This window comes from Lampris incognitus, chromosome 16 (assembly GCF_029633865.1).
Source record: "Lampris incognitus isolate fLamInc1 chromosome 16, fLamInc1.hap2, whole genome shotgun sequence".
Taxonomy (NCBI): Eukaryota; Metazoa; Chordata; class Actinopteri; order Lampriformes; family Lampridae; genus Lampris; species Lampris incognitus.
The window spans coordinates 38,946,062-38,972,393 of NC_079226.1; the positions used below are offsets into that span (position 1 = coordinate 38,946,062).

Consider the following 26,332-nt stretch of genomic DNA (forward strand, 5'->3'; position numbering starts at 1 on the left):
TAATGCGGCTGTGTTCTAATGCGGCTGTGTTCTAATGCAGCTCTGTTCTAATGCAGCTGTGTTCTCATGCAGCTGTGTTCTAATGCGACTCTGTTCTAATGCAGCTCTGTACTCATGCAGCTGTGTTCTAATGCGGCTGTGTTCTAATGCAGCTCTGTTCTAATGCAGCTGTGTTCTCATGCAGCTGTGTTCTAATGCAGCTGTGTTCTAATGCGGCTGTGTTCTAATGCGGCTGTGTTCTAATGCAGCTGTGTTCTCATGCAGCTGTGTTCTAATGCAGCCGTGTTCTAATGCAGCTGTTCTAATGCGGCTGTGTTCTAATGCAGCTGTGTTCTAATGCGACTTCTAATGCAGCTGTGTTCTAATGCTACTTCTAATGCAGCTGTGTTCTAATGCGGCTCTGTTCTAATGCAACTCTGTTCTAATGCAGCTGTTCTAATGCGGCTGTGTTCTAATGCGACTGTTCTAATGCAGCTGTGTTCTAATGCGGCTGTGTTCTAATGCAGCTGTGTTCTAATGCGGCTGTGTTCTAATGCAGCTGTGTTCTAATGCAACTCTGTTCTAATGCAGCTGTTCTAATGCAGCTGTGTTCTAATGCGACTCTGTTCTAATGCAGCTGTGTTCTAATGCGGCTGTGTTCTAATGCGGCTGTGTTCTAATGCAGCTCTGTTCTAATGCAGCTGTGTTCTCATGCAGCTGTGTTCTAATGCGACTCTGTTCTAATGCAGCTCTGTACTCATGCAGCTGTGTTCTAATGCGGCTGTGTTCTAATGCAGCTCTGTTCTAATGCAGCTGTGTTCTCATGCAGCTGTGTTCTAATGCAGCTGTGTTCTAATGCGGCTGTGTTCTAATGCGGCTGTGTTCTAATGCAGCTGTGTTCTAATGCGGCTGTGTTCTAATGCGGCTGTGTTCTAATGCAGCTGTGTTCTAATGCGGCTGTGTTCTAATGCGGCTGTGTTCTAATGCAGCTCTGTTCTAATGCAGCTGTGTTCTCATGCAGCTGTGTTCTAATGCGACTCTGTTCTAATGCAGCTCTGTACTCATGCAGCTGTGTTCTAATGCGGCTGTGTTCTAATGCAGCTCTGTTCTAATGCAGCTGTGTTCTCATGCAGCTGTGTTCTAATGCAGCTGTGTTCTAATGCGGCTGTGTTCTAATGCGGCTGTGTTCTAATGCAGCTGTGTTCTAATGCGGCTGTGTTCTAATGCGGCTGTGTTCTAATGCGGCTGTGTTCTAATGCGGCTGTGTTCTAATGCAGCTGTGTTCTAATGCAGCTGTTCTAATGCAGCTGTGTTCTCATGCAGCTGTGTTCTAATGCAGCCGTGTTCTAATGCAGCTGTTCTAATGCAGCTGTGTTCTAATGCAGCTGTGTTCTAATGCGACTTCTAATGCAGCTGTGTTCTAATGCGACTTCTAATGCAGCTGTGTTCTAATGCGGCTCTGTTCTAATGCAACTCTGTTCTAATGCAGCTGTTCTAATGCGGCTGTGTTCTAATGCGACTGTTCTAATGCAGCTGTGTTCTAATGCGGCTGTGTTCTAATGCAGCTGTGTTCTAATGCGGCTGTGTTCTAATGCAGCTGTGTTCTAATGCAACTCTGTTCTAATGCAGCTGTTCTAATGCAGCTGTGTTCTAATGCGACTCTGTTCTAATGCAGCTGTGTTCTAATGCGGCTGTGTTCTAATGCGGCTGTGTTCTAATGCAGCTGTGTTCTAATGCAGCTGTTCTAATGCGGCTGTGTTCTAATGCGACTGTTCTAATGCAGCTGTGTTCTAATGCGACTCTGTTCTAATGCAGCTGTGTTCTAATGCGGCTGTGTTCTAATGCGGCTGTGTTCTAATGCAACTCTGTTCTAATGCAGCTGTTCTAATGCAGCTGTGTTCTAATGCGACTCTGTTCTAATGCAGCTGTGTTCTAATGCGGCTGTGTTCTAATGCAGCTGTGTTCTAATGCGGCTGTGTTCTAATGCGGCTGATTTCTAATGCGGCTGTGTTCTAATGCGACTCTGTTCTAATGCAGCTGTGTTCTAATGCGGCTCTGTTCTAATGCGGCGGTGTTCTAACGCGGCTCTGTTCTAATGCGGCTCTGTTCTAATGCAGCTGTGTTCTAATGTGGCTCTGTTCTAATGCGGCTCTGTTCTAATGTGGCTGTGTTCTAATGCGGCTATGTTCTAACGCAGCTCTGTTCTAATGCTGCTCTGTTCTAATGTAGCTCTGTTCTCAGTGAATTTACTTGCTTGAGTATCGGTAAAACAGACATATTCTTTTTTTCTTGATCCCCCCCAACCCCCATTTTCTCCCCAATTGTATCCAGCCAATTACCCCACTCTTCTGAGTCATCCTGGTCGTTGCTCCTGCCCCTCTGCTGATCCGGGTAGGGCCGCAGACCACCACATGCCTCCTCCGATACATGTGGAGTCGCCAGCTGCTTCTTTTCACCTGACAGTGAGGAGTTTCACCAGGGGGACGTAGCGTGTGGGAGGATCAGACTATTCCCCCCCGAACAGGCACCTCGACTGACCAGGGGAGGTGCTAGTGCAACAACCAGGACACATACCCACATTCCACCCGCAGACAAATCCAATTGTGTCTGTAGGGACGCCTGACAAAGCTGGAGATAATACGAGATTCGAACCGGTGAGCCCTGTTTTGGTAAGCAGCAGTATAGACCGCTACGCTACCTGGATGCCCCTAAAAAAACAGACATATTCTGATCCAGGGATGTAATCAACAGCACAAAAAGTCGAGCAGCAGAGCAGGTAGGGAAACCACTATTCAGCTGGATGACAGCAGCTGAACAATATCTGCCTATATAAAAGAAGACAGTATCTGCCAACAATCTGCACATTTCAAAATGTTGAAATAACAAGATAGCAGTCACTCTTTCATCCCTTATTTCATTTACCACTCCGCCTAAGGCAAAAACAAATTAATCGAGAAAACAGAAATTACTGATCATTTGTGGTTCTGTGACCTACCTATTCAGCAGGTAGTAGTACAGTAGGCTTGTTACGGTTTATATCATGATATTATGAAAGTTGAGGTTGGTCTTACCGGACTAGGAGGCTCCCGATGACTCCGGCTGCTGTGGATGCTACCGATCTCTGTTTGAGAGCTGGAAAGGGACAGGCCCTCAAAATATGGCCTGAAGATTTGGACAGAACCAAGAGTCCAGATAAGTCAACTTGATTTATAAAGCGCTTTCAAAGATGAACCCACTGTGTGTGCGCGTGTGCTTTAAAAAACAGAGATTAAAAAGAAGAGAAATTAGAACAGGATTGAGACAGCAACAATTTCAATAATCAACGTAACTCGATTTTATGACTCTGACTGATACAGAGGCAGATATTAATCCAAATGAATTTACGGTTGTTTCTATTTGCCCCAGCTTTGCCTGTCACATCGTTTGGCACACATAACAGAGATGTGAAGGTCTAAATATGGTTAAGGTGGGGTTTTTTTAAACCATTTTCGAAGTCAGCCACTCGTCAATCTGTGAACTCTATCTTGAAAGACTGCAGCGTTATCTATCAAAGAAAGTTCTATTATATTTTGAAACTGGAAAAAAAAGTTTTTTGTTCATTTCTGTGCACAAATATGATTCATGCACACTCACATGTAAGACACACACAAATACACAGACATACATATAGCTGAAGGGGTCAACTTACTTGAGTTTGGGTTTTGGGGTGCTGAGGACACTGTCGTCATCGTCCAGTTCTGGTCCGCTGTCGCTCGGGTTCTCAAAGTCCAGACTCTCCAGGTCCAGGTCCTCCTCCACCTCAGGTGGAGGTTCTGCCGGGTCCTGTTCAGAGTCCAGCACCTTCATATTTACATGTGTGTGCATTATAATACACACACACACACACACACACACACACACACACACACACACAGAGCATTGTCATTTGGAGGCTATACACATAAAAGGCATTAGTCAAGTCAAATTTATTTATAGAGCACATTTAAAAACAACCCATGTTGACCGAAGTGCTGTACAGACCAACACAGGTAGCAAAAACATAAATACAAGAAACACCGACACAGACAACAAGGTACATAGCTCGTAGGCACAAATAAACAACATATGGACATAGGCACAAGCCAGAAATCAGCCATATCAGGAGGATTCAAATGCTAGAGAATAAAAGTACGTTTTGAGCTGGAACTTAATAGAGTTGATGGAGGGGACAGATCTTATAGGGAGGGGAAAGCTGTTCCACAGTCTAGGGGCTACAACAGCAAAGGCATGGTCACCCCTGAGCTTAAGTTTCGATCACGGGACAGCCAGGAGTCCCAAGTCAGCCGACCTGAGGGAGCTGGAGGAGGAATAGAGGGTTAAAAGGTCTGTGATATAGGAAGGACACAGCCTATTTAGGGCTTTATAAAGAAACAGGAGAACCTTAAAATCAATTCTGAACCACACAGGCAGCCAGTGGAAAGAGGCCAGTGTAGGGGTAATATGGTCTCTCTTCCGGGTACCTGTCAGGAGCCTGGCTGTGGCATTCTGGACCAGTTGCAGGCGAAACAGGGATGACTGACTAATCCCAGTATACATGGGGCTGCAGTAGTCCATGCGGGAGGAAGTGTGGATGACTTCCTCCAGATCTTTAAAAGAGAGAAACGGCTTGATTTTGGCAATAGTACAAAGCTGGAAAAAATGGCTTTCACTGCTGCATTAACTTGTTTGTCAAACTTGAAGGTGGAGTCAAATATCACACCAAGGTTTATGACGAGATGTTTGATAAGGGTGGACAGGTTGCCAAGACTGTTGGTAAATACTTTAAACAGAGTCAGGGGTGCCCATTTTGGACAACTTCAGATTTGCCTTCATTCACCTTTAGGAAATTTTGTGACATCCAGCACTTTATGTCCTCAAGGCAGTTCAACAGGCTGACTAGATTGGACTGATCGTTTGGTTTCAGGGGGAGATAAAGCTGAGTGTCATCAGCATAACAGTGGAAACATATGTCGTATTTTTGAATGATTTGACTGAGGGGAAGCATGTATATAGAGAAAAAAAAGGGACCTAGGGATAGAGCCTTGTGGGACCCCGCAGGAGAGACTACATGGGGGAGAGCTAAAATTGCTTATGTTAATGGAGAAGCTTCTATTTTTGAGGTAGGATGTGCACCATTTTGAGGCAGAGCCATCAACACCAACCCCGAACTGGAGACGGTCTATTAAAATGTCATGATCCACAGTATCAAACGCCGTGCTGAGGTTAAGAAGAATTAGAATGGCACAGTCACCGGAGTCGGTAGAAAGGAGCAGGTCATTGTACACTTTCAGCAAGACAGACTCTGTGCTATGATAAGCCTTAAAACCTTACTGAAATCTTTCCATGATGTTGTTTTGGTGTAGGTAGGACAGCAATTGACTGAGAATAACCTTTTCTGGAACCTTTGACAGGAAAGGAAGTTTAGAAGTAGGTCTGTAGTAACTAGGTAATGTAGGATCTTCTCCTGGATAGCCACCTTGCCATGGTGGAGAAGCTTGCATGTACCAATGATCACAAGAGCTATGCTGTCCACAGCTTGGCTCCTAGTAGGGTCACCCAAGGCGGACTGGTCAAAGGGAAGGCTCCAGACGAAGCGCGTTCCAACAAAGACCTCAACGGTGGAACTGCTGGAAGATGTCTCCAGGTCACAATGGCAGTGAAGGCGGATGAAGGCTGCAACAGAGGGTGGTCCCCAATCACCATGCCATTGGACTCTAGCCACCCTCTACCAAGGACCGTGTGGTGGCTGCAGGCACATCAGCCACTCCAAGTAAAAATCTGTCACGCGCAGGCGTCCTCCCATTATGCGGCTCCAGATTCAGGCCTCTTCACCCACCTGAGCACCCAGACGGACCCAGAGGGAGGACGGTCATCCTCAACCTCGAGTGAACGCCGATGATGATGAAGGTAGGGTCTAAGTTGGATTTTTTCAGGAGGGGCTGGACCACATTGCATTCGCTTACAAATAAAAATGAAAAACATTGTAATTTAATGGACACATTAATACATGCAACATAGCACGGCATAGCATGCAAAACACACACACAAACAAACCATAAGCATAAAAAAATAACCAGACACACAAACTGAAACATATCAATGTGTACTTGCAAGCACACCATGAATTACACACACACATCAATACAGGATGCCCACATGCATGTCTGTAGAATCACGGGAGCATGGGAAAAACAAGCTGCCAGACCTCACTCCCCAATACACACACACAGGTACCCACCTCTTCTGACACCCTGAACCGCTTTAACAGGGCCACCACTCGCTGCTTAAAGTTCTGCTGCTAAAAGAGAGAAAACACACACACACATACACACACACACACACACACACACACACACACACACACACACACACACACACACACACACACACACGCCAGGCAGACCAGAATTCATTTTATTCCCTACTCAAGTTTTTCAACATGAAACGAATTGGACTTGCAGGGATGCTCAGACTGAAACCAATAAGATGTAATCCAACATCATCAAGTAGGATAGTTGAGCATTTAATTTAACACGGTGTAAACAAGTCAGTCTTTGGTCTGATTATGATTTTCCCCGGTCCTGGTCAGCCATTCAGTACAAGGAAAAACAACTACACCCTTTGTTGAGATGGGGCCGCCTCTATTTCAGTCATTTTACAGGCGGTGGTTGCGTTCTGCTGTGTTGGCTGACTATCGACTCGCCTTGTGTGCTCATGTAGATCAATAAACTCAGGAAACATCATGCATCATCTGCTTTCCGGTACATTCATCTCTGGTCACGGCTCACTCAACGCCATAATAAACCCAACCAGCCTCAGGCAAGAAAGCATATCAAGAAATCACCTCATCTGAGCTTCTTGAAGAGTAAATTAGTTTTTGAATCAGGCTTCTGACCATTAATAAGAAACTAGCAGGAAGGAAAACTAAGAAGGAACACGTCTCTTTATTACGTTATTTTTTATATGACATTCACAAGTTTCCTGTTTCGCTGTGTTACGTTGATCGATTTAAACGTTGACTTTAAATTGAAATACTGTGAGAGAAATACACCCAGAGCCCATTTTATTAGGAGATTTTGTCCTTTTACACAGCATTGCTCCTCTTGACATCGAACCATATGAGCATGCAGCTGGGGCGGAGGGGTCCGGTTACTGTTGGACTATGGTAATTTGGTTTTGTTTTTTGTTTTTTTGAGATTTTGAGATACTTTATTAAGCCCTGTGGGGAAATTACGTGCTGCATTTAAACCATCCTAGCTATGTAGTAGCTAGGAGCAGTGGGCAGCTGCCGTGCAACACCCGGGGACCAACTCCAGTTCGTTTTGCCATGCCTTGCTCAGGGGCACAGACAGGAGTATTAACCCTAACATGCATGTCTTTTTGATGGTGGGGGAAACTGGAGCACCCGGAGAAACCCCACCGTAGACACGGGGAGAACATGCAAACTCCACACAGACGATAACCTGGGATGACCCCCCAAGGTTGGACAACCCCGGGGTTCAAACCCAGGACTTTCTTGCTGTGAGGCGACAGCGCTAACCAGTTGCTCAGTAAGGGCAAAAAAAAAGCAAGGGTAAGGGCAAATATGTACGATTTAAGCTACTTTAAACGTGGTGTGAACGTTGGCGTTAGGCATGGTGGTCCCGGCATCTCAGAAACAGCCTTTGTGGGATTTTCACTTTTGACCATGTCTACAGTTTACCAGGAATGGGTCAATAAAAACAAAAACTAACTAACTAACATCCAGGCGGTGACAGTTCTGTGGGTGAAAACGTCTTGCCAATGAGCTATGTCAGAAGAAAATGTAATGAATTGTTCATGCTAACATGGAGGCCACACGTGTACAAATGACAGCCGAATGTAATGACAGATGTGTGTACAGTTCATTGAAGCTTGACTCGGGTGAGCCGCAGAAACACAGCCCATGCCAGGGTCCACTGCTGTAAGCCAAGAGCAAGAAAATGAAGCTACAATAAAGCACATGATCCCCAAAACTAGACAAGAGAATTGGTATATATCAACATCCATACATTATAATTCTATCTTATTTCTGCAGTGTGCACAGAGGAGACCTCCATCCACCCATTATCCAAACTGCTTATCCTGTTCTCAGGGTCGCGGGATGCTGTAGCCTATCCCAAGCAGTCATTGGGCGGCAGGTGGGGAGACACCCTAGACAGACCGCCAGGCCCCCCCACACACATATACACACACACACACACACACACACACACACACACACACACACACTAAGGACAATTTGGTATGGCTGATTCACCTGACCTACATATCTTTGGACTGTGGGAAGAAACCAGAGCCTCCGGAGGAAACCCACGCAGACACGGGGAGAACATGCAAACTCTACACAGAGGACGACCCCCCAAGGTTGGACCACCCCGGGGCTCGAACCCAGGACCTTCTTGCTGTGAGGAGACCATGCTAACCACTGCGCCACCGTGCCACCCCAGAGACCTATTTATTCCCATATATTTCTAAATTTTTCTCATGCCTACTCATTGTAAAATATTCCATTTGATAATGTGACATGACATGCTATGTGTTTCAGGTGGGCATCTGAAGAACTCAGTTCCTTGAATGTGCAAAAATTTTTTGTCGGTACAACCGAATCTGATTGAGATTCTAAAACGAGGTAATCAGGAAATTGAGAAAGTTTTGTGTTGGCAACATAAAAGCATAGCACGCCTATCTCAAACTGAATATAGAATCTCAGGGTCAAAAACCCAATCAATACTGGACAACTGAAATAGAAAACTCTCACAAGTAATATTGCAAGTATTTGTGAAATAATGTGTGAAAACCAAAGAACTCCTTCTCCACTGTTAAGAAAGCTGTGCAATGAACCTGGTCGAGTTGTAACTTACTCTGGTGATGGACGCGGTCCTTACAATGGACCTCCTCTGCTTCTTTGGCTTTCTCACGTCGTATTCGTCGTCCTCAAGATCCTGAATGCAGACAGGAATGAAGAACAACTCATGTTAACGGAAGATTTAGGGGGGAAAAAAGTAGATAAACAGTAGATAAACCACTGCCTCTATCTCATGGTTTTGCACCCTCCCTGCATGAACCCACAGGGAAGCTTCTGATTTCTGTGTGATTTGGAGTTTTAATTCCCAAAATATGATTCTCAAGCAAGCTTAATGGTTAGCACTTGCAAAAACCTGGGGGTCCTGGTTTCTACCCCGTGGGTAGTTTGAATGTTTTCTCCATGCTTGTGATTCCGCTCTTGAAAAGACATGCATGCAATGTGGAGATTCAAAATGTCCCATAGGAGTGAATGGTGTGTGAGAATTTGTGTGTATGTGGGTCATGTGAAGGACTAGGAATCTGTCCGGAGACAGACTTCAGCTCCATGTAACCCTGAATCGGATTAACCAAGTATAGAGAATGAGAGATCCCAAAAATCGGATTTCTTTTTACATCCAGGGGGTCAGTGTGGACACCGTGGAATACTGTAAGTATCTGGGGGAGTATATAGACAATAAACCGGACTGGGCTAAGAACACTGATGCCCTCTACAAGAAGGGACAGAGCCGTCTCTACTTTTTGAGGAGGCTGAGGTCCTTCAACATCTGCCAGACAGTGCTCAGGATGTGCTATGAGTCTGTGGTGACCAGTGCTCTCCTGTTTGCTGTTGTGTGTTGCGGCAGCAGGTTGAGGGTAGCGGATGCAAACGGGCTCAATAAACTGATCCGCAAGGCCGGTGACATTGTGGGGGTGGAAGAGGATTCTCTGGCGGCAGTTTCTGAGAGGAGGACGCTGTTGCAATTATGTGCCATCATGGACAATGTCTCCCACCCACTCCATGACGTGCTGGTTGGGCACAGGAGTGCTTTTAATGGTAGACTCATTCTGCCGAAATGCACCACAGAGTGCCACAGGAGGCCACTCCTGTCTGTGGACATCAAACTTTACAACTCCTCCCTCCTCAAGAGTGTCACACACTCGCAGTTAATGGTCACTGGACTGGCCCTTCCAGGGTTTTGTTTGTGCTGTTGTTTTGTGTTGCGGTAGTGCAGTATAGATAGGGTGTTATGTGCACCATGCTTGTTGATATATTTTGTTCTTATTTCTATTTCTATTTCATCTTTTATTTCTATTTGTTTCTGTTTTTCTTGTTTCTATTTGTTTCTATTTTCTTGTTATCTTGTTAGTTTTTTGTTCTTACTAGAGCGTGAGTGTCTGTAATAGAACCCAATTTCCCCTCAGGGATGAATAAAGTGTTCTGATTCTGATTCTGATATAACATTGCTGGGTTATCCACAACACCCACTGGTTTCTACCCTTTCGTCGTCGATACAGAGAGGTAAATATGTGTCTGTATTACTTTTTCCCCCCCATCTCCATCTCCCTACATTGCTTAAAGCTCATTATAGAGGAGTTGGGTTGTATTCGCGTCAGTTTGGTGGACCACCCACTAATGGCTGAGATGGGGGGGGGTGCACATTTAAAACATGTATTAAGCCAGGGTTAATAAAGCAATTCATTTTTTTTTTGGGGGGGGGGGGGTTTCTCCTTTTTCTCCCCAATTGTATTTGGCCAATTTCCTCACTCTTCCAAGCCGTCCCAGTCGCTGCTTCAACCCCTCTGCCGATCCGGGGAGGGCTGCAGACTACCACATGCCTCCTCCGATACATGTGGTCACCAGCCACTTCTTTTCACCTGACAGTGAGGAGTTTTGCCAGGGGGACGTAGCACGTGGGAGGATCACGCTATTCCCCCGAGTTCCCCCTCCCCCCCAAACAGGCGCCCCAACTGACCAGAGAAGGCACCAGTGCAGCAACCAGGGCACATACCCACATCTGGCTTCCTACCTGCAGACACAGCCAATTGTGTCTGTAGGGATGCCCGACCAAGCCGGAAGTAACGCGGGGATTCGAACCGGCGATCCCCATGTTGGTAGGCAATGGAATAGACCGCCATGCCACCTGGACACCCACGATTCAGTTTTCATAATGTTCATGCAGACCAACATTGCACTGGCTGCATTTCCATGAAGCTTTTTCTCTGAATGGCTTTAAATCTGAGCTCACCTGACCCTGAACAGCGTCATCGCTGGCCTCCGGCTCCGAGGAGAAGCTCTCGTACTCCTCCTCCGAGTAGTTATCTGGAACAAAACACAGAAATTAACCTCCTGGTAGGAAGATGACAGCCAGAGGTGTAGAGGCTGTTTTTATGCATATTTCATTTTCACTTTTAGATTCTGGTATGCAGCCATAATCATATATTATGTACATGTATATGTAAAATATAAATGAGAGCGAGGGAGAAGAGAGAGAGAGAGATTCATAGTGCCCTATGTCACTATGCAACCTGATTCTGATTATGTTCCCGCACACTTAGCAGGATTCAACCGTTTTCTTGCCCTCCGTTTTTTTCTTTTCTCTTCATTCCATCAATTCATCGACCCGCTCGTCTACTACGTCGCCCGATTACGAAGGCTTCAAGCTGCCGTAAAAACTGAAAAGTCAGACGGACGGCCACACCAGCGTACCCGAGCATTTGATCTTCTGGCCGTCCTGCAGGGCCGCTTCTTCGTGGTCGATGGGCTGACTGGACAGGGAGAAGATCCAGATCTCGGCCACCTTGCCCAGCATGTCCTTCTGGTTGCTGCACAGCGGCAGAATCTGGCCCCCTTCTGTGGGATGCTGCATCACCTTGGGAAGGACAAAGGAGAAGGGGAGGGGGGATGGAAAAACAGAGGCAAACGGTTGAAGGGAGGAGTATGAATGAGAGTGAATACAGAAGGGAAAATGTCAAAGGGTAAACTGTCCCATCAGCTTGCAGTTGGTTATATCAGGAGAATACGGGCACTCATGCTGGTACTCTCACTGGCTGTTACAGTTTGGGAGCCAGCCAAGCCATGTGGATCCAGTTTATATGGAGATTTATGACGGCGCTGCTTGGTGTTCTCTGTGAGAATGCAGGGATGTGTGTAAAGTTGGTTGATTTTTCGCTTTTTGGGGGGGGGGGGGGGGGTTTGTCTTGGTTTGTCGAATTTTTTTTGTGTGTGTGTGTAGCCCCCTAAATATCAGCACAAGAGATTTAACATCGGATCCCTGGGTAGTATTAGTGCAAGAGTGCAGTCATTTGGTTCATTTCTTCTTCTTCTTTTTTTCTTTTTTGGACCCCCCCCCCTTTTTTTCTCCCCAATTGTATCTGGCCAATTACTCCACTCTTCCAAGCTGTCCTGGTCGCTGCTCCACCCCCTCTGCCAATCCAGGGAGGGCTGCAGACTACCACACGCCTCCTCCGATACATGTGGAGTCGCCGGCCGCTTCTTTTACCTGATAGTGAGGACTTTTGCCAGCCAGGGGGACGTAGCGCGTGGGAGGATCACGCTATTCCCCCCAGTTCCCCCTCACCCCGAACAGGTGCCCCGACCGGCCAGAGGAGGCGCCAGTGCAGCGACCAGGACACATACCCACATCTGGCTTCCCACCCACAGACACAGCCAAATGTGTCTGTACGGACGCCCGACCAAGCTGGAGGTAACACGGGGATTCGAACCACCGATCCCCGTGTTGGTAGGCAACGGAATAGACCGCTATGCTAGCCAGACACATTTGGTTCATTTCTATGCTAGCCAACTAGAAAATGTATTTCTTGGGATCAAATATGACCAGATATCACATCACGCCGTCCTTCATTTCTTTGGAAATTAATTAAGCACATCAGTTATGATAGTATCTTAAAAAGTATGCATCAAAAACCTTGAACAAAAAGTCTGCAAATGTCTAAAGGTGGCTGAGAATAATACCTGAACATGTAAGTTGGTACCGAGTCTTTCCTTTAAAGTATTTCCCTGCCAGTCGACTACATTGTTCTGTAGCTGACTACGAATGGGCTTCCAGCCAGACAGCTACTTACCAGCCGCTACGCCAGAATAATGCCGCTGTCAATACAGTCACTCCTCCCCCGGCTCAGACCACGCCCCGCTCTGACTAATGTCAAGTTTCATGCCTTTCTCTGGGACTGTAAAAGCATTTCCCTAACCTAGTTTCCCATTTTTCCACCTCTTACGTTTGATGAAATTGTACGCAGTGACATATATTCACTGGGGATGCACCAATATCCATACTAGTATCGATACTGGGCCACTGCCAGGCTAACATGGAGTTTCACAGTTGGAGATTCCCATTCAATACTTAAATCCAATACCAAAAACTATGAGTAACATCCATCCATCCATTATCCTAACCGCTTATCCTGCTCTCAGGGTCGCGAGGATGCTGGAGCCTATCCCAGCAGTCATTGGGCGGCAGGCGGGGGGGCACCCTGGACAGGCCGCCAAGCCATCACAGGGCCGACACAAACACACACACACATTCACACCTAGGGACAATTTAGTGCGGCCGATTCACCTGACCTACATGTCTTTGGACTGTGGGAGGAAACCGGAGCACCCAGAAGAAACCCACACAGACACAGGGAGAACATGCAAACTCCACACAGAGGACGACCCCCAAGGTTGGACTACCTCAGGGCTCGAACCCAGGACCTTCTTGCTGTGCGGAGACCATGCTAACCACTGCGCCACCCTTTGAGTAACATGTAAATAAAAGCGAACTAATTTGATTTGCTGCATTTTTGCACATGGAAGCTTGTATATTAATGGTGGATTCGAGCTCTATTTTGCCCACTGCCCCCAAACGAAGGCCGAAGTCTGCACGGTTCAGCACAAGTAATGGATCGGCTCAGTGCTCAGTATCAGCTAATACTTACAGATTCACACTTGGAATGGTTATTGGCAGTAAAAAATAGATATTGGTGCATAGCTGATATCCACAGTGACAGTAGGTGATTTACTTATAACCACCATGTGGATACTTGTAGGCTACTTGTAGGCCATCCAGTCTTCTGCTATCAGTCTTAATTAAGCAGTTGGGAACTAAGTGCCTTGCCCAAAGGGAAGCGGTAGTTGTTACAGGTGGGGGAGGGTGTTCTCCATTAGTTTTCCTCACCCACAGTTTCCAAGCTGTTTCAGGGATTCGAGCGGCTTCAGGAAGACTGTGCCCTAAGTCGGGGCCGGTGTCGTTCACAGTGGGGAGCAGCGTGATCTGTCTTGCTATGATTAACTCAAACACATCTAGTGTGGAAAAGCCATTTCAAAGACCTTCATCGCCGTGACCATGTGGGGAAAGTGACATGTGCATCCGCTGGTGGGGTGAGAACAGCTCTGGGTTTCTGATTTATTTTAAATCTCAGCTCCTGAAACAGATTTGCTTGGCTCTCGGCCACTGAGACGTGTCGCTGATGAGGCCCAGAGAGGTTTGGGACTCAGCGTGCACTCAGAGCATCTGGACCTTCGCTACTTCAGAGTCTTAGAACACTTAACGAAAGAAGTCACTTTATTTCAGTGCATTTCAAGAATTTTCCTCAAAATGGAGGACCGCATCTTGACAAAAGGCACATCTCTCTGCTAGTCGGTTAAATCAAGAACCCTCTTAGAAACCAGTAGGATCACTTCTGGGATTTGTATGTTTCATTTTTTTTTGTTTTTACATCTTTTACAAAAACTAATACTTTAAGCCTGACTACAAGATTAAATGTTTTGTCAAGATGGACGTTTGTCGCTCTGTGTGGTTCCCAGGAAGCCAGGAGGAACTGTAAGTTGGACAGACTGACAGCTCACCGGGAATGATGGGAGAAGACAAACACTCATGATGGATGTCAGCCTGTGGCTCTGGTGTTTTCAGTTTCTTTCTTTTTTTGTGGCTTTCGTCCCCTCTTTTTTCTCCAGTTGTACTTGGCCAATTACCCCACTCTTCCAAGCCGTGCCGGTCCCTGCTCCACCCCCTCTGCCGATCCGGGGAGGGGCTGCAGACTACCACATGCCTCCTCCCATACATGTGGAGTCGCCAGCCGCTTCTTTTCACCTGACAGTGAGGAGTTTCACCAGGGAGCCGTAGTGCGTGGGAGGATCATGCTCTTCCCCCCAGTTCCCCTGCCCCCAAACAGGCGCCCCAACGACCAGAGGAGGCGCTAGTGCAGCGACCAGGATACATACCCACATCCAGCTTCCCACCCGCAGACATGGCCAATTGTGTCTGTAGGGATGCCCGACCAAGCCAGAGGTAACACGGGTTACGTTACTTACAAGGGAACCGGCGATCCCCATGGGGGTAGGCAATGGAATAAAACCGCTATGCTACCCGGACACCCTGGCTCTGGGATTTTCTCATGGTTTTATACCGACTGGTCCTGTTACCAACTAGCTGTTGAAGCAGAGACTCCTGTCCCTGGCCTGAATTAAGATTTCAAACCAATCCTCAATAATGAGGTGGTTTTTGTCCAACACACTTGTCAGCTCCAACAGCCCCAATGAATACACCGATACAGGAAGAGAAAAGGAAGGAGGCAACATTACCACAGGGTGAGTGGTGCAAATTCAGAGTTAGCCATAGTATGGTTTTGTGTACTGGTACACAAATATAGATATATGGAGCCTTACTGGGGCTTCTTGGCGGGGTCCCATTTGGAGGCCAGGAGACCAGTGCCACATCTCCTAAGATCCTGAACAAGGTCTGAAAGGCTGAAGCAACGTTTCAAACGGCTGAAACTCACCGAGTGTTTGAACTGGGTTTTGAAGAGCAGAAGCCCCCCTCCCCTTTTTCTCCCCGATTGTACCCGGCCAATTACCCCACTCTTCCAAGCCACTCCTGGTCGCTGCTCCCCCCCCTCTGCCGATCCGGGGAGGGCTGCAGACTACCACATGTTTCCTCCAATACATGTGGAGTCACCAGCTGCTTCACCTGACAGTGAGGAGTTTCACCAGGGGATGTAGCGCGTGGGAGGATCATGCTGTTCCCCCCAGTTCCCCCTCCTCCCTGAACGGGCGCCCCGACCGACCAGAGGAGGCGCTAGTGCAGTGACCAGGACACATACTCACATCCGGCTTACCACCTGCAGACACAGACAATAGCGTCTCTACAGACGCCCGAGCAAGTCGGAGGTAACACGGGGATTCAAACCAGTGATCCCCATGTTTGTAGGCAATGGAATAGACCGCTACACTACCCGGAGTAAAGTTTTGAATATTTCTAACGAGTAATTTGTTCCTTTGTTTTGAATTCTTTGTTCAAAATAAAGTTTCGTGTCAATGCGTAGAAAAAAGGATCTGTTGGATTTTTGAATGTTGACTTTATCGTTATAAACACTGTAGTACCCAGGACGCCATCACCATCGCCATCCCACCCAGGACACCATCTGTTTGAACTGCTGCCCTCGGGCAGATGTTACAGGACAATAAGAGCTCAGACAAACAGACTAAAGAACAGCCTTTATCCCCGAGCCATAACCGCACCAAATGCTGCTACGTCTTGATTCCTGACTTTTTGTGCAAAATGTTGGTGTCCAGTAGAACGTAGAAATGAATCTGTGTTTTATGTTTTTAATTCTTTTTATACTGATCTTTGCACTGATAAGAACTGCACTTTCAAATTTCGTTGTACTTGTACAATGACAGATAAAGTTCTATTCTAGTCTATTCTAGTAATAAAGCATTCAAACCAAAAATACATTTTTTCCATAAAGTGACGCAAAACTGTATATATAAAAAAAAGTATTAAAAAAAAGAACTGAATGCGTATAAATTACGATCTACATACATTCAGAAGGAAACCTCAATCTTCCAAAACCCTCTTCAAACATTCACATGTGATTCGTAACCATTCCAAGCTTGCTTCCAGCCTGGAGTAGGACGTAGTGAGACGCAGCACCAACCCGCTCCCCCAGCACCGCCAGCAGGAACAATTCACTGCACACACAAACCATGCCGTCACTGAGGAGACGTCTCCATCTGAACCGGTCCTACCTCAGCCATGTCAATGGAGCCAACAGCCAGCGTCTTGTAGCCCAGAATGGTCCTGTTCTTGTATCTCTTCCGCCTTTGCAGCATGATCTGCAGCTTGTTCCCTTCTCGCTTTAAGAAGTGCGGGTACTGCAGATAGAAAGAAAAGAAAGAAGAAGAGTAGAATTTACTCACATGTCAAGTTTCCTATCCTGGGGTAAAGGTTAGCTACACATTGCGGATTCATCTCCAACCAGAAAGACTTTTAGGAGTTAAAAGCATAACAAAGGGGGTGTCCGGGTAGCATAGCGGTCTATTCTGTTGCCTACCAACACGGGGGTCACCAGTTCGAATCCCCGTGTTACCTCCAGCTTGGTCAGGTGTCCCTACAGACACAACTGGTTGTGTCTGTGGCTGGGAAGCCGGATGTGGGTTTGTGTCCTGGTCGCTGCACTAGCGCCTCCTCTGGTCAGAGGGGCGCTGTTCGGGGGGGACTGGGGGGAATAGCGTGATCCTCCCACACGCACTACGTCCTCCTGGTGAAACTCCTCACTGTCAGGTGAAAAGAAGCGGCTGGCGACTCCACATGTATCAGAGGAGGCATGTGGTAGTCTGCAGCCCTCCCCGGATCAGCAGAGGGGGTGGAGCAGCGACCGGGACAGCTCGGAAGAGTCGGGTAATTGCCGGGTACAATTGGGGAGAAAAAAAAAGGGGGGGGCATAATGAAGAGTGCTGAAATTCAGTCAGTCACACAACAGTTTTTAAGGTTTTTAAGGTGAGGTATGAGACTATATAGTACGTTTTAACTATCAACTACTACCATGTGGAACACCTGTCACACATGCGCCTTAGAAATATATCAAAATGTTATAAAAAGACATAAAAATATGAATCAGACCCATGTCCAGTTTTCACCTGCCAGTAGTGATAGCCACCATTTTCTGACATTGTCTCTGCACAACTGTGAGTAGTTTTTATTAAACGTTTTTAAACCTGCAGTGAAAAGGTGAGTGCCAGGTCGGTCTCAACAGATCCACTGGGTGGCAGCACGATCTCATGGGACCTCAGGATCCTCTTGGAGCCCTGCAGGAACGACATGTCGTTTCAGTTGGAGGTCTTTAACATCCACCGCCAGCAGGCAGCAGTGGAAAGGTAATGCATCAGGAGGAACACTTTGGAAAGGTCCCTTTCGGAAGTGAGATACAGTTGAAGTGCAAGTTGTGAAATGTTCTGCATGCCTCTGTGTGTGTGTGTGTGTGTGTGTGTGTGTTTGTGTGTGTGTGTGTGTGTGTGTGTGTGTGTGTGTGTGTGTGTGTGTGGAGTTAGACAGAGAAAATGTGTGTGTGAAGGAGTTAGAGAAAATGTGTGTGTGTGAGGGAGTTTGACAGAAAGTGTGTGTGTGTGTGTGTGTGTGTGTGTGTGTATGCACACGTGTGTGTGTGTGTGAAGGAGTTAGAGAAAATGTGTGTGTGTGAAGGAGCTACACAGAGCATATGCATGTGTGTGTGTGGTGTGTGCATGTGGCAGGGGCATACCTGGATTTTCACTGCGATGACCACGGAGATGAGCTCCTTATCAAGCTCTCTCATCACAACCAGCTTCTTCAAAGTCAGACTGCACAACCTGCAGACACACAGGCAGAGAGACCGACAGGGAAAAAAGGAAAAAGAGAAAGTGATGCAGACATACGGAGACTTAAAACTGCTTTTAGACATACATTCTGTAACGCTGTCAGAATTACTTGTCCAGCGCCGCCAGTGGTTTACCACGTTCACTCATACAGTGTCTATCCAGTGGCGCCCCCAGAAATTTTTCATAGGGGGGGGGGGTGGCCAAATGGGGCCACTGAAAATCTTGGGGTGGCACACCAAAACCAAAAGCCATGACTGAATTTCGGGAATTCTATGATGCTGTTGTAGTGTACTGTATAGGTTAGTGGAAAACTGTCAATATGAGAGTTAAGAAAAATATACATTATTGATTTAAATGAACAGCACCTAATGCAAAATATCAGATAGAAGCATATTATGCATATGCGACTCGTGGCTGGGGGGGGGGGGCAGGGATAGTATCAGGGTGCGCCACCCTGATACTATCTGATTTAACATCTGTTCACACATGACAGAGCCTCCTGAACACGTTGTCTTTTATTTATTATCTTCATTTATTTCGTTTGATACGAAATGTATCGTACTGACTGTAAAGCCCTTTGCGGTTTTGGGCTACACAAATAAACGACTTGCCTTTCCCCCCCCAGCCCGCAGCAGTGCAACACGAAAGACAAAAACACTTACCCAGTTCACATACTAAATAACACAAATATCTAAACTTAACACATATATCCAAAATGAATAAATAACTAAATAAAATTCACTGTCCAAGGGAACGAACACCAGCCAGGATGACCGTCGGAACCGCGGGTCTGCGTGGGCTAGCAGTTAGCTTAGCCTGCCCCGCTTCCGCGTCCCGTCAGACCGCCCTTGGTGTTTCCTCCTCGGGTCGCGGCTCCAGGCGAGGCCGTGGTCCCCGGGCCCACAAGACGCAGCTGACGCGCTCTCCCAGCCATCAAACGAAGACCAAACTTAAACGCAAACGCGGTCAAAGACACTGCATGGACGGCACTGGGTGGTGAGCCCGTCGCAAACGTCAATTCGCGCCGCCATCTTCCCACACCGGAAGCGGAAATGACTATTTCAGCGTTCTTGACTTTTCCGGTAGTACTAACACAGCTGCCTGTCGCGTTCATCTTCTGAACGGACTTTATAAGAAGCTCTCTTGTTTCTTGGTCGGTCCAGTTTCCATCATTTTTTTTTTAAAATTTGATCTTACTTTTGCTGTTTAACCAACACATCTCTCTCGTCAGACACACGCCGGCTGTAAAGACGCTGGTGTAAACTACTAATAAGACACGTTAGCCCCCTAGCTAACGGGTCTGACCCTTTAGCCAAGCGGTTAGTGACGTCACCTTGTACTGCACCACAAGGCGACATCACTAACCGCTCGGCTAAAGGGTCAGACCCGTTAGCTAGGGGCTAACGTGTCTTATTAGTAGTTTACATTACTAATTACAAATTTGCCTCGGGGGGGCTTTACATCAACGCAACACAATGTAGGAGAGCGAGACAGAGTACAGGATAAAGAGAACGGAGGGGAGAGCAGAAAGACAGGAAAACAGACTAGCAGGTTGAGACAGACGGGGAGAGCGGTGCATGTTTGTTAGCGTGACAAACGGACGATCCTTCCCCGGTAAACAAAATCCATCTATAGCCATGCAGACTGGTTAAGAAGTACACAAAACCCATATGGCCGATGAGTCAACAGGGATGAGACGCAAACACCGCCAACTGTCTGCACTGAACTCTACAGGACACGACCGCTCTGCAAAACCCTTTCAGGGATGGCTAACATAATCCAGAAAGGGCCGGTGTGGGTGCAGGTCTTCGTTCCAACCAGTAGTGGATCTAGAGATTTTTTTCCTGGGGTGTCAAAGGGGTGGGAAGACTGTGTCACAGAGGTGGCAGCTGCCACCCCTTGCCACCCTGTAGATCCGGGCCTGTGAGGGGGAGGGGGGATTCTAAATCGGCGACTTCTGTTTGAGATGAGTTTGGTGCGGGTCTCGTTGACCTTCACCATGCATGTACATAAAATATACTTTAAAAACATATTATCTGATCTATAAATGGGGTGGCAACAGGGGTGGCAAGACTGTGTCCCAGAGGTGGCAGCTGCCACCCCTTGCCACCCTGTAGATCCGCCCCTGGTTCCAACCAAGCACTCACACACTGAGTCTATTAGTCAACCAATAGTCTGCTAAGGACCTCGATTTGTAGACTCGGGTGTGTAAGTGCTTGGTTGAAACAAAGACCTGTACCCACACCGGCCCTTTCTGGGTCATGTTGCCCCATCCCTGCTCCTGTAGAAACAATCCTACGATTTTCTCAACATGGACAATCAGATCGCTAATTGCATAGACCAGGTAAGGGGTTTTATGATGATAAGGTAACGTGGCGGTTGTTGGGCTTGAATTTGATCTCGTGCTGTCATTAAGACCGTTTCTCCGACTACTGACCCACCCGGCCTACCAAGGCTGATCCGGCACGCGGCCAGAAGCAGCAAGTCGCCGAGGTGTCGGAGGAAGCGAATTGGCGACAGAACACAGAAACTTTTCAAAACTCCGGCGCTTGTTATTCTAGCTTGATGCAAACCGAGGGCGTCGTGGCAGGCCGGGTTAAATCCGCTTTCACTTGCCTCCACTTTGGGCCTTCCCGCTGCCAGCGCCGGGGACAACAGCAGCGCTGAGGCGGGTGGCAGCGGGGGCGGGGGGGAGGAGGCGGAGCTTTTTCGGGGCTGGCATTGTTAAGGCAAGGGGGGGTCTTTAATAAGCCTGTGGCGATTTTTTGAGACGCTTCCTAAGGAAGAAAAAAAAGAGTGAGAGGAAAAAAAGGGGGCATTCTTCTGAGGTCTGGTTCTTTTTCACGAAAGCACCAGAATAGCCTGGCTGCTTGCATTTTCAGGGCCTATTTTAGCCTCCCATTCGTCATCTGGCATCCTTCTTTTAAGCAGTTGCATCACACAGCACTGCTGTGTTGATCATTAGAGTGACATCCTGGGCCATGTGGACCCCCCACATGTACGGAGCGATACCCCTCGTTCCCCTGTCCCCTATAGGTACTCGCCAAATACAATATTCCAGGTAAACAGACACGCTTATGGGTATTCTCAGATAGTCTGGGGTTTTCCCTGCTTTATAACATTGTGATTAAGTGGGGGTTTTGGGGGTTTTTTTGTCCCCCCCCCCTTCTCCCCACTTGTATCCGGCCAATTACCCCACTTTTCCGAGCCATCCCGGTCACTGCTCCACCCCCTCTGCCAATCTGGGGAGGGCTGCAGACTGCCAAATGTCTCCTCTGATACATGTGGCGTCACCAGCTGCTCCTTTTCACCTGACAGTGAGGAGTTTCGCCAGGGGGACGTAGCGCATGGGAGGATCACGCTATTCCCCCCAGTTCCCCCTTCCCCCTGAACAGGTGCCCCGAGCAACCAGAGGAGGCGCTAGTGCAGCAACCAGGACACATATTCACATCTGGCTTCCCACCCGCAGACACGGCCAATTGTGTCTGTAGGGACGCCCGGCCAAGCCGGAGGTAACAGGGGGATTCGAACCGGCGATCTCTGTGTTGGTGGGCAATGGAATAACCCCCATGCCACCCGGACGCCCGATTAAGTGGTTCTTTGAGCAACCCATCAAGCATGTCAACAGCAGAGATCATTAGTTTATCTCCAGGCAGGGTAGAAGATGTGGGGTGAGGTGGTTCGGGGGAATCTGGATTTAAGAGGACGAACGCACAAGAATGAAGACGCCCCAAAGCGGACGACACAGGACTCCAGAATTGGCATCTTCTGTCATTTCGCCGGCGTTGAGAGTCAAGACTTCGGTTGAGGTCAACCTCAGATGAAACCAGACCAAGATGGGTGAGAACAGAAGCGAGACGCCGGTGGACATTTGAGACGCCAAACTGCGGTTGGCCACGATTTGAAGCTTCTCATACCACGCTAAGGTTTGTTTAGCGACATAACTATAAGGCGTGTGTTCCAGAGGCCGTCACCAGGGGCTATAATCCGGTCAGCGGGCGAAGGAAAACGCTGGAAGAGAGCAATGACAATGGCAGGCTTGAAGGACCCGCCGGGGGTTGAACGAAGACCTTTCTCCTGGCCAGAGCACTACTCCGAGGGACCTCGGGGGAACAATGGGAACGACCCGATGAAGGGCGGCATTGTCCTTCGCCCTGCCCCCGAACGCACAATACCCAGCATTCTTTTGGGCGCACGCATCGGCCCCGATCCTACAGCGACGTCTATTTCGGTTACGTAAGGTGCCGCCGGATGGTCCCGTAGGCCGATGCCAATAATATCTATCAGATAAATGTCTCTCCTTCCACCGCTTTGCTAAAAGCCACATTAGACCACAGCTTTTTTAGATATGATATGCTGCTTTTAATCCCCCACAATGGGTTTACAGTGCACCGTGTACACAGGCCGGCTAATCTGCCCAGAGGAATGACGCCGCTCCAAATAAAACACTACTTATTTTGGTAAGAGGATCTGGGCTGACCCGTTTCTCCTTCAATGCCCTTACCAGCACACACGCCATTCCCATGACTGCACGGTTGCAGCATGGGCGTCCTGCTAGCATGTTAGCGGTGGTTGGTCAGAATGTCTAGAATTCAACGTGTTGGCCAACAGAGGACAATGGCGGAGTACAGAGTACAGGCCCGGGTCCTGCCCACAGTTCCCACTGCTCCCACTTTGATACACAAAGAATTATTATGGTCGGAACAATGTGACCCGAGTCCTGGGCTTCGCTCAGCAGCTGCCGCCCATCTCACTGTGTCCTCGAACCGGAGAGCAGCCTCATCGCCACCAGCCAGTGCATGTATGTGTGTGTGGACTGCATTTGCATAGGCCTTTTCTAGTCTACCGGCCACTCGAAGCGCTTTACAGTGTGCGCCTCACATGCACCCATTCCCACGCTGATGGTGGAGGCTGCCATACAAGGCACCAACCTGCTCAGCAGGAGCAGTTAGGGGGTTCGGTGTCTTGCTCAAGGACACGCTCTCTGGAGGAGCCGGGGATCGAACCAGGAACCGTCCGCTTACTAGACGACCCGCTCTAGTGTGCATAGTGTGCATGAGTGTTTGCATGTGTGCATGCATTTGTGTGTGTGTGTGTTTGTGCCATACATGTATATATACACATACACATATATGACTGTGGATGGGTGTGTGCGCATGCACTTGTGTTTGTGTCTGCGGGTCAGTGCACTTATGCATGTTGTGGGCTCCCGGTCTGGGAAGAACGCTAGGCGGGGACAAGCTAGTGTTGCAGGACTCAAATACATGTCATTAATTAAACGGTGGTGCAGGGAGTGGGGCTGAATCCAACCGAGCCTTTTCCCGGCTGGGGTCCTTCCTTACGGCGCGGTGGGAGACTTCATGGATGACTCTGGGAGACAAAGGAGAGTGACCCCCGTCGTCTGTTTGCCGGGGGTCACTCTTCCTCAAATGCCTCTGTCACAGGATATGGTCAAAAACCCACGCCTCCGTTTTCACCAAGCTGTACTCATGTTTCTCCCCCCCCTCCCCCTCTACTCCCTCTCTCCCCACAGTCTTGGTCTTCCTGGCTTGTGTAAAGGGGTTGCGGACTAGCTGCAGCTGGTGGTTAATTGGGCATGGGCGTCAGCTGCTCTCTGTCCAGGTCTGCCAGAGGTAGGGCGTGGTAGTGTTGGGAGATCAAGACTACTTCCCAATGGCTCCCTTCCAGGTGAGCCCTCACAATGTATGCGTGCGTATGTGTCCCCACAAAAAAAAATGCACGGATAAACTCAAGATATAAAAACAAACATATGCACACATGCATTCAATCTCTGTCTCTCTCTCACATACACACAAACACGCACACACAGTAGTGCACAGCTGATGTTTTGGCACAGCGGCAAAGCACTATTTCCCAGTTCTTCCACTGTGGTCCCCATGGGACTCTGGTCTCCATCATGTGTCTGCTGATGCAGGCTGTTGGCTGTGTGCAGAGTGGCCTGCCCAGCTCCTGCAGCCCAGCACAGCTGCCAAGCTCCTGCAGCCCAGTTCCTGCAGCCCAGCACAACTGCCCAGCTCCTGCAGCCCAGCTCCTGCAGCCCAGCTCCTGCAGCCCAGCACAGCTGCCCAGCTCCTGCAGCCCAGCACAGCTGCCCAGCTCCTACGGCCCAGCTCCTATGGCTCAGCTCCTACAGCCAAGCTCCTACAGCCTAGCTTCTATAGCTCAACACAGCTGCCCAGATCCTATAGCCCAGCACAGCTGCCCAGCTCCTACAGCCCAGCACAGGTGCCCAGCTCCTACAGCCCAGCTCGTGCAGCCCATCTCCTACAGCCCAGCTCGTGCAGCCCATCTCCTACAGCCCAGCTCGTGCAGTCCATCTCCTACAGCCCAGCACAACTGCTCTGGCACACAGCAGACTGGAAGGCAGGCAGAATGGAGAGCTGCTGTTACTACTGGGAGAGGATCCCAGGCACCGAGCTACATCCCTATTACTATTCACTCAGCACCATACAAGAGGAATATTTTCTTGTTTCTCTGGTGTGGACACGTACCCAAACCCCCCCCCCCGTACATACTATCTAAGGCTTCTGCAGCATTTGTGTTTGTTGTATTACTTTTGTCTCGTGCACCACTGCAGTGTTTTGGGTTCTGCTGTTCTTGCGTAGCCAGACGCTGAACCCATTATCATTCTGGTATAGGGGAAAAACACTCTGGCTCTTTTGTATTTCCTTAAACCAATCACAATTTGTCTTTGGGCGGCGCTAAACCGAGGATGCAGCGACGGTGCCCTTGCAAAATAATGTCCCGGGGGGGGGGGGGCTTGTTTTGGTGGAACATTTCCATGTGCTGAGGCGAGCCCTGGCATTACAATGGCTAAATCCCCACAAAAGAAAACATCATAATAAAAGACGTGTGTCGACGATGTGATATGACTTTTACTGATAAAAGACAAACACAGGTGCCACAGAGGCGAAGCCTGCGTATACGTTAGCTGTGGAGAAGCTCACTGGACTCGTTAAAACCACAGCCGACTTAATAGCGGTATGTAGCTCTGCAGAACGTTATTAAACCCATATCACGAGCGCTCGCGTGAAGAGGAACAGATCGGTACGTTGGTCGAGTCAATGTCGGTGGTGGATGCTGCTGACAGAGATAAAGGATGTGCCAAATCAACTCCGGCTGACGATGGCCGCGTCAGAAAATGGACAAACATCAGGCATGAGAGTCTTACGAGACGGGTGCATTCACAAGTTGGTGTGGTCCTGCAAGTGTAGTCAAATCAAATTCAATACACAGAGATGGATATATACATACTTAAGAGGCTAAATCTAAGATTCACAGTCCTGTCGTTGATGACTGATGGATGACCTGCCATTTTCAGTGTGTAGGTTGCTAGCTCAGAGGTTGTTTTTTTCACGCAGCGACGGGGACTTTGAAAACGGTAGCACGTAGATAGTGGAAGGTGTACTGAAGCCTAGAGTCATACCTATATATCATACCTAGCTGATAGAAATATAGGTATGACTCTAGGCTTCAGTACACCTTCCACTATCTATGTGTTACCGTTGTCAAAGTCCCCGTCGCTATGCGAAAAAAACAACCTCTGAGCTAGCAACCTGCACACTGAAAATGGCAAGTCGTCAATCAAACCTATATTTCTATCAACTAAATCAACTGAGGAAATATAGGCATGACTCTAGGCTTCAGTACAGAAGGAGAGGATAATTCTGGCTGAAACAGTCGGCCAATGGCAGGTTTTGGAGTCCCGTCTGGGCTACTTAGCAAAGCCCTAGAGAGGCTTCAACGTGCAGAATTCAGCTGCCAGGGCGCTCACCCGCCCCAAGCCCTGCCGACACATCACTCCCACCCTTGCCCACCTTCACCGGCTCCCGGTCAAATCCCGCATTTCCTATAAAATCCTCCTCCTCACCT

The 26,332-nt window shown here is 48.3% G+C and overlaps 1 protein-coding gene across 2 annotated transcripts in view; it reads right to left on the reverse strand.

The window, feature by feature from the left end:
* Positions 1 to 26,332, reverse strand: part of pacs2 (phosphofurin acidic cluster sorting protein 2) — a 97,248-nt gene that overhangs the window by 23,350 nt on the left and 47,566 nt on the right. Inside the window, exons 2-10 of one of the 2 annotated variants that reach the window (XM_056295339.1) lie at positions 18,343 to 18,430; positions 17,801 to 17,890; positions 16,832 to 16,957; positions 11,510 to 11,672; positions 11,049 to 11,122; positions 8,880 to 8,960; positions 6,236 to 6,292; positions 3,668 to 3,819; positions 3,051 to 3,141 (exon numbers count right to left, since the gene is read on the reverse strand). In XM_056295339.1, coding sequence (XP_056151314.1) covers positions 3,051 to 3,141; positions 3,668 to 3,819; positions 6,236 to 6,292; positions 8,880 to 8,960; positions 11,049 to 11,122; positions 11,510 to 11,672; positions 16,832 to 16,957; positions 17,801 to 17,890; positions 18,343 to 18,430 — 922 coding nt within the window. Of the gene's footprint in view, positions 1 to 3,050; positions 3,142 to 3,667; positions 3,820 to 6,235; positions 6,296 to 8,879; positions 8,961 to 11,048; positions 11,123 to 11,509; positions 11,673 to 16,831; positions 16,958 to 17,800; positions 17,891 to 18,342; positions 18,431 to 26,332 lie in introns of both variants that reach the window. The other variant, XM_056295338.1, reaches the window with a different exon arrangement.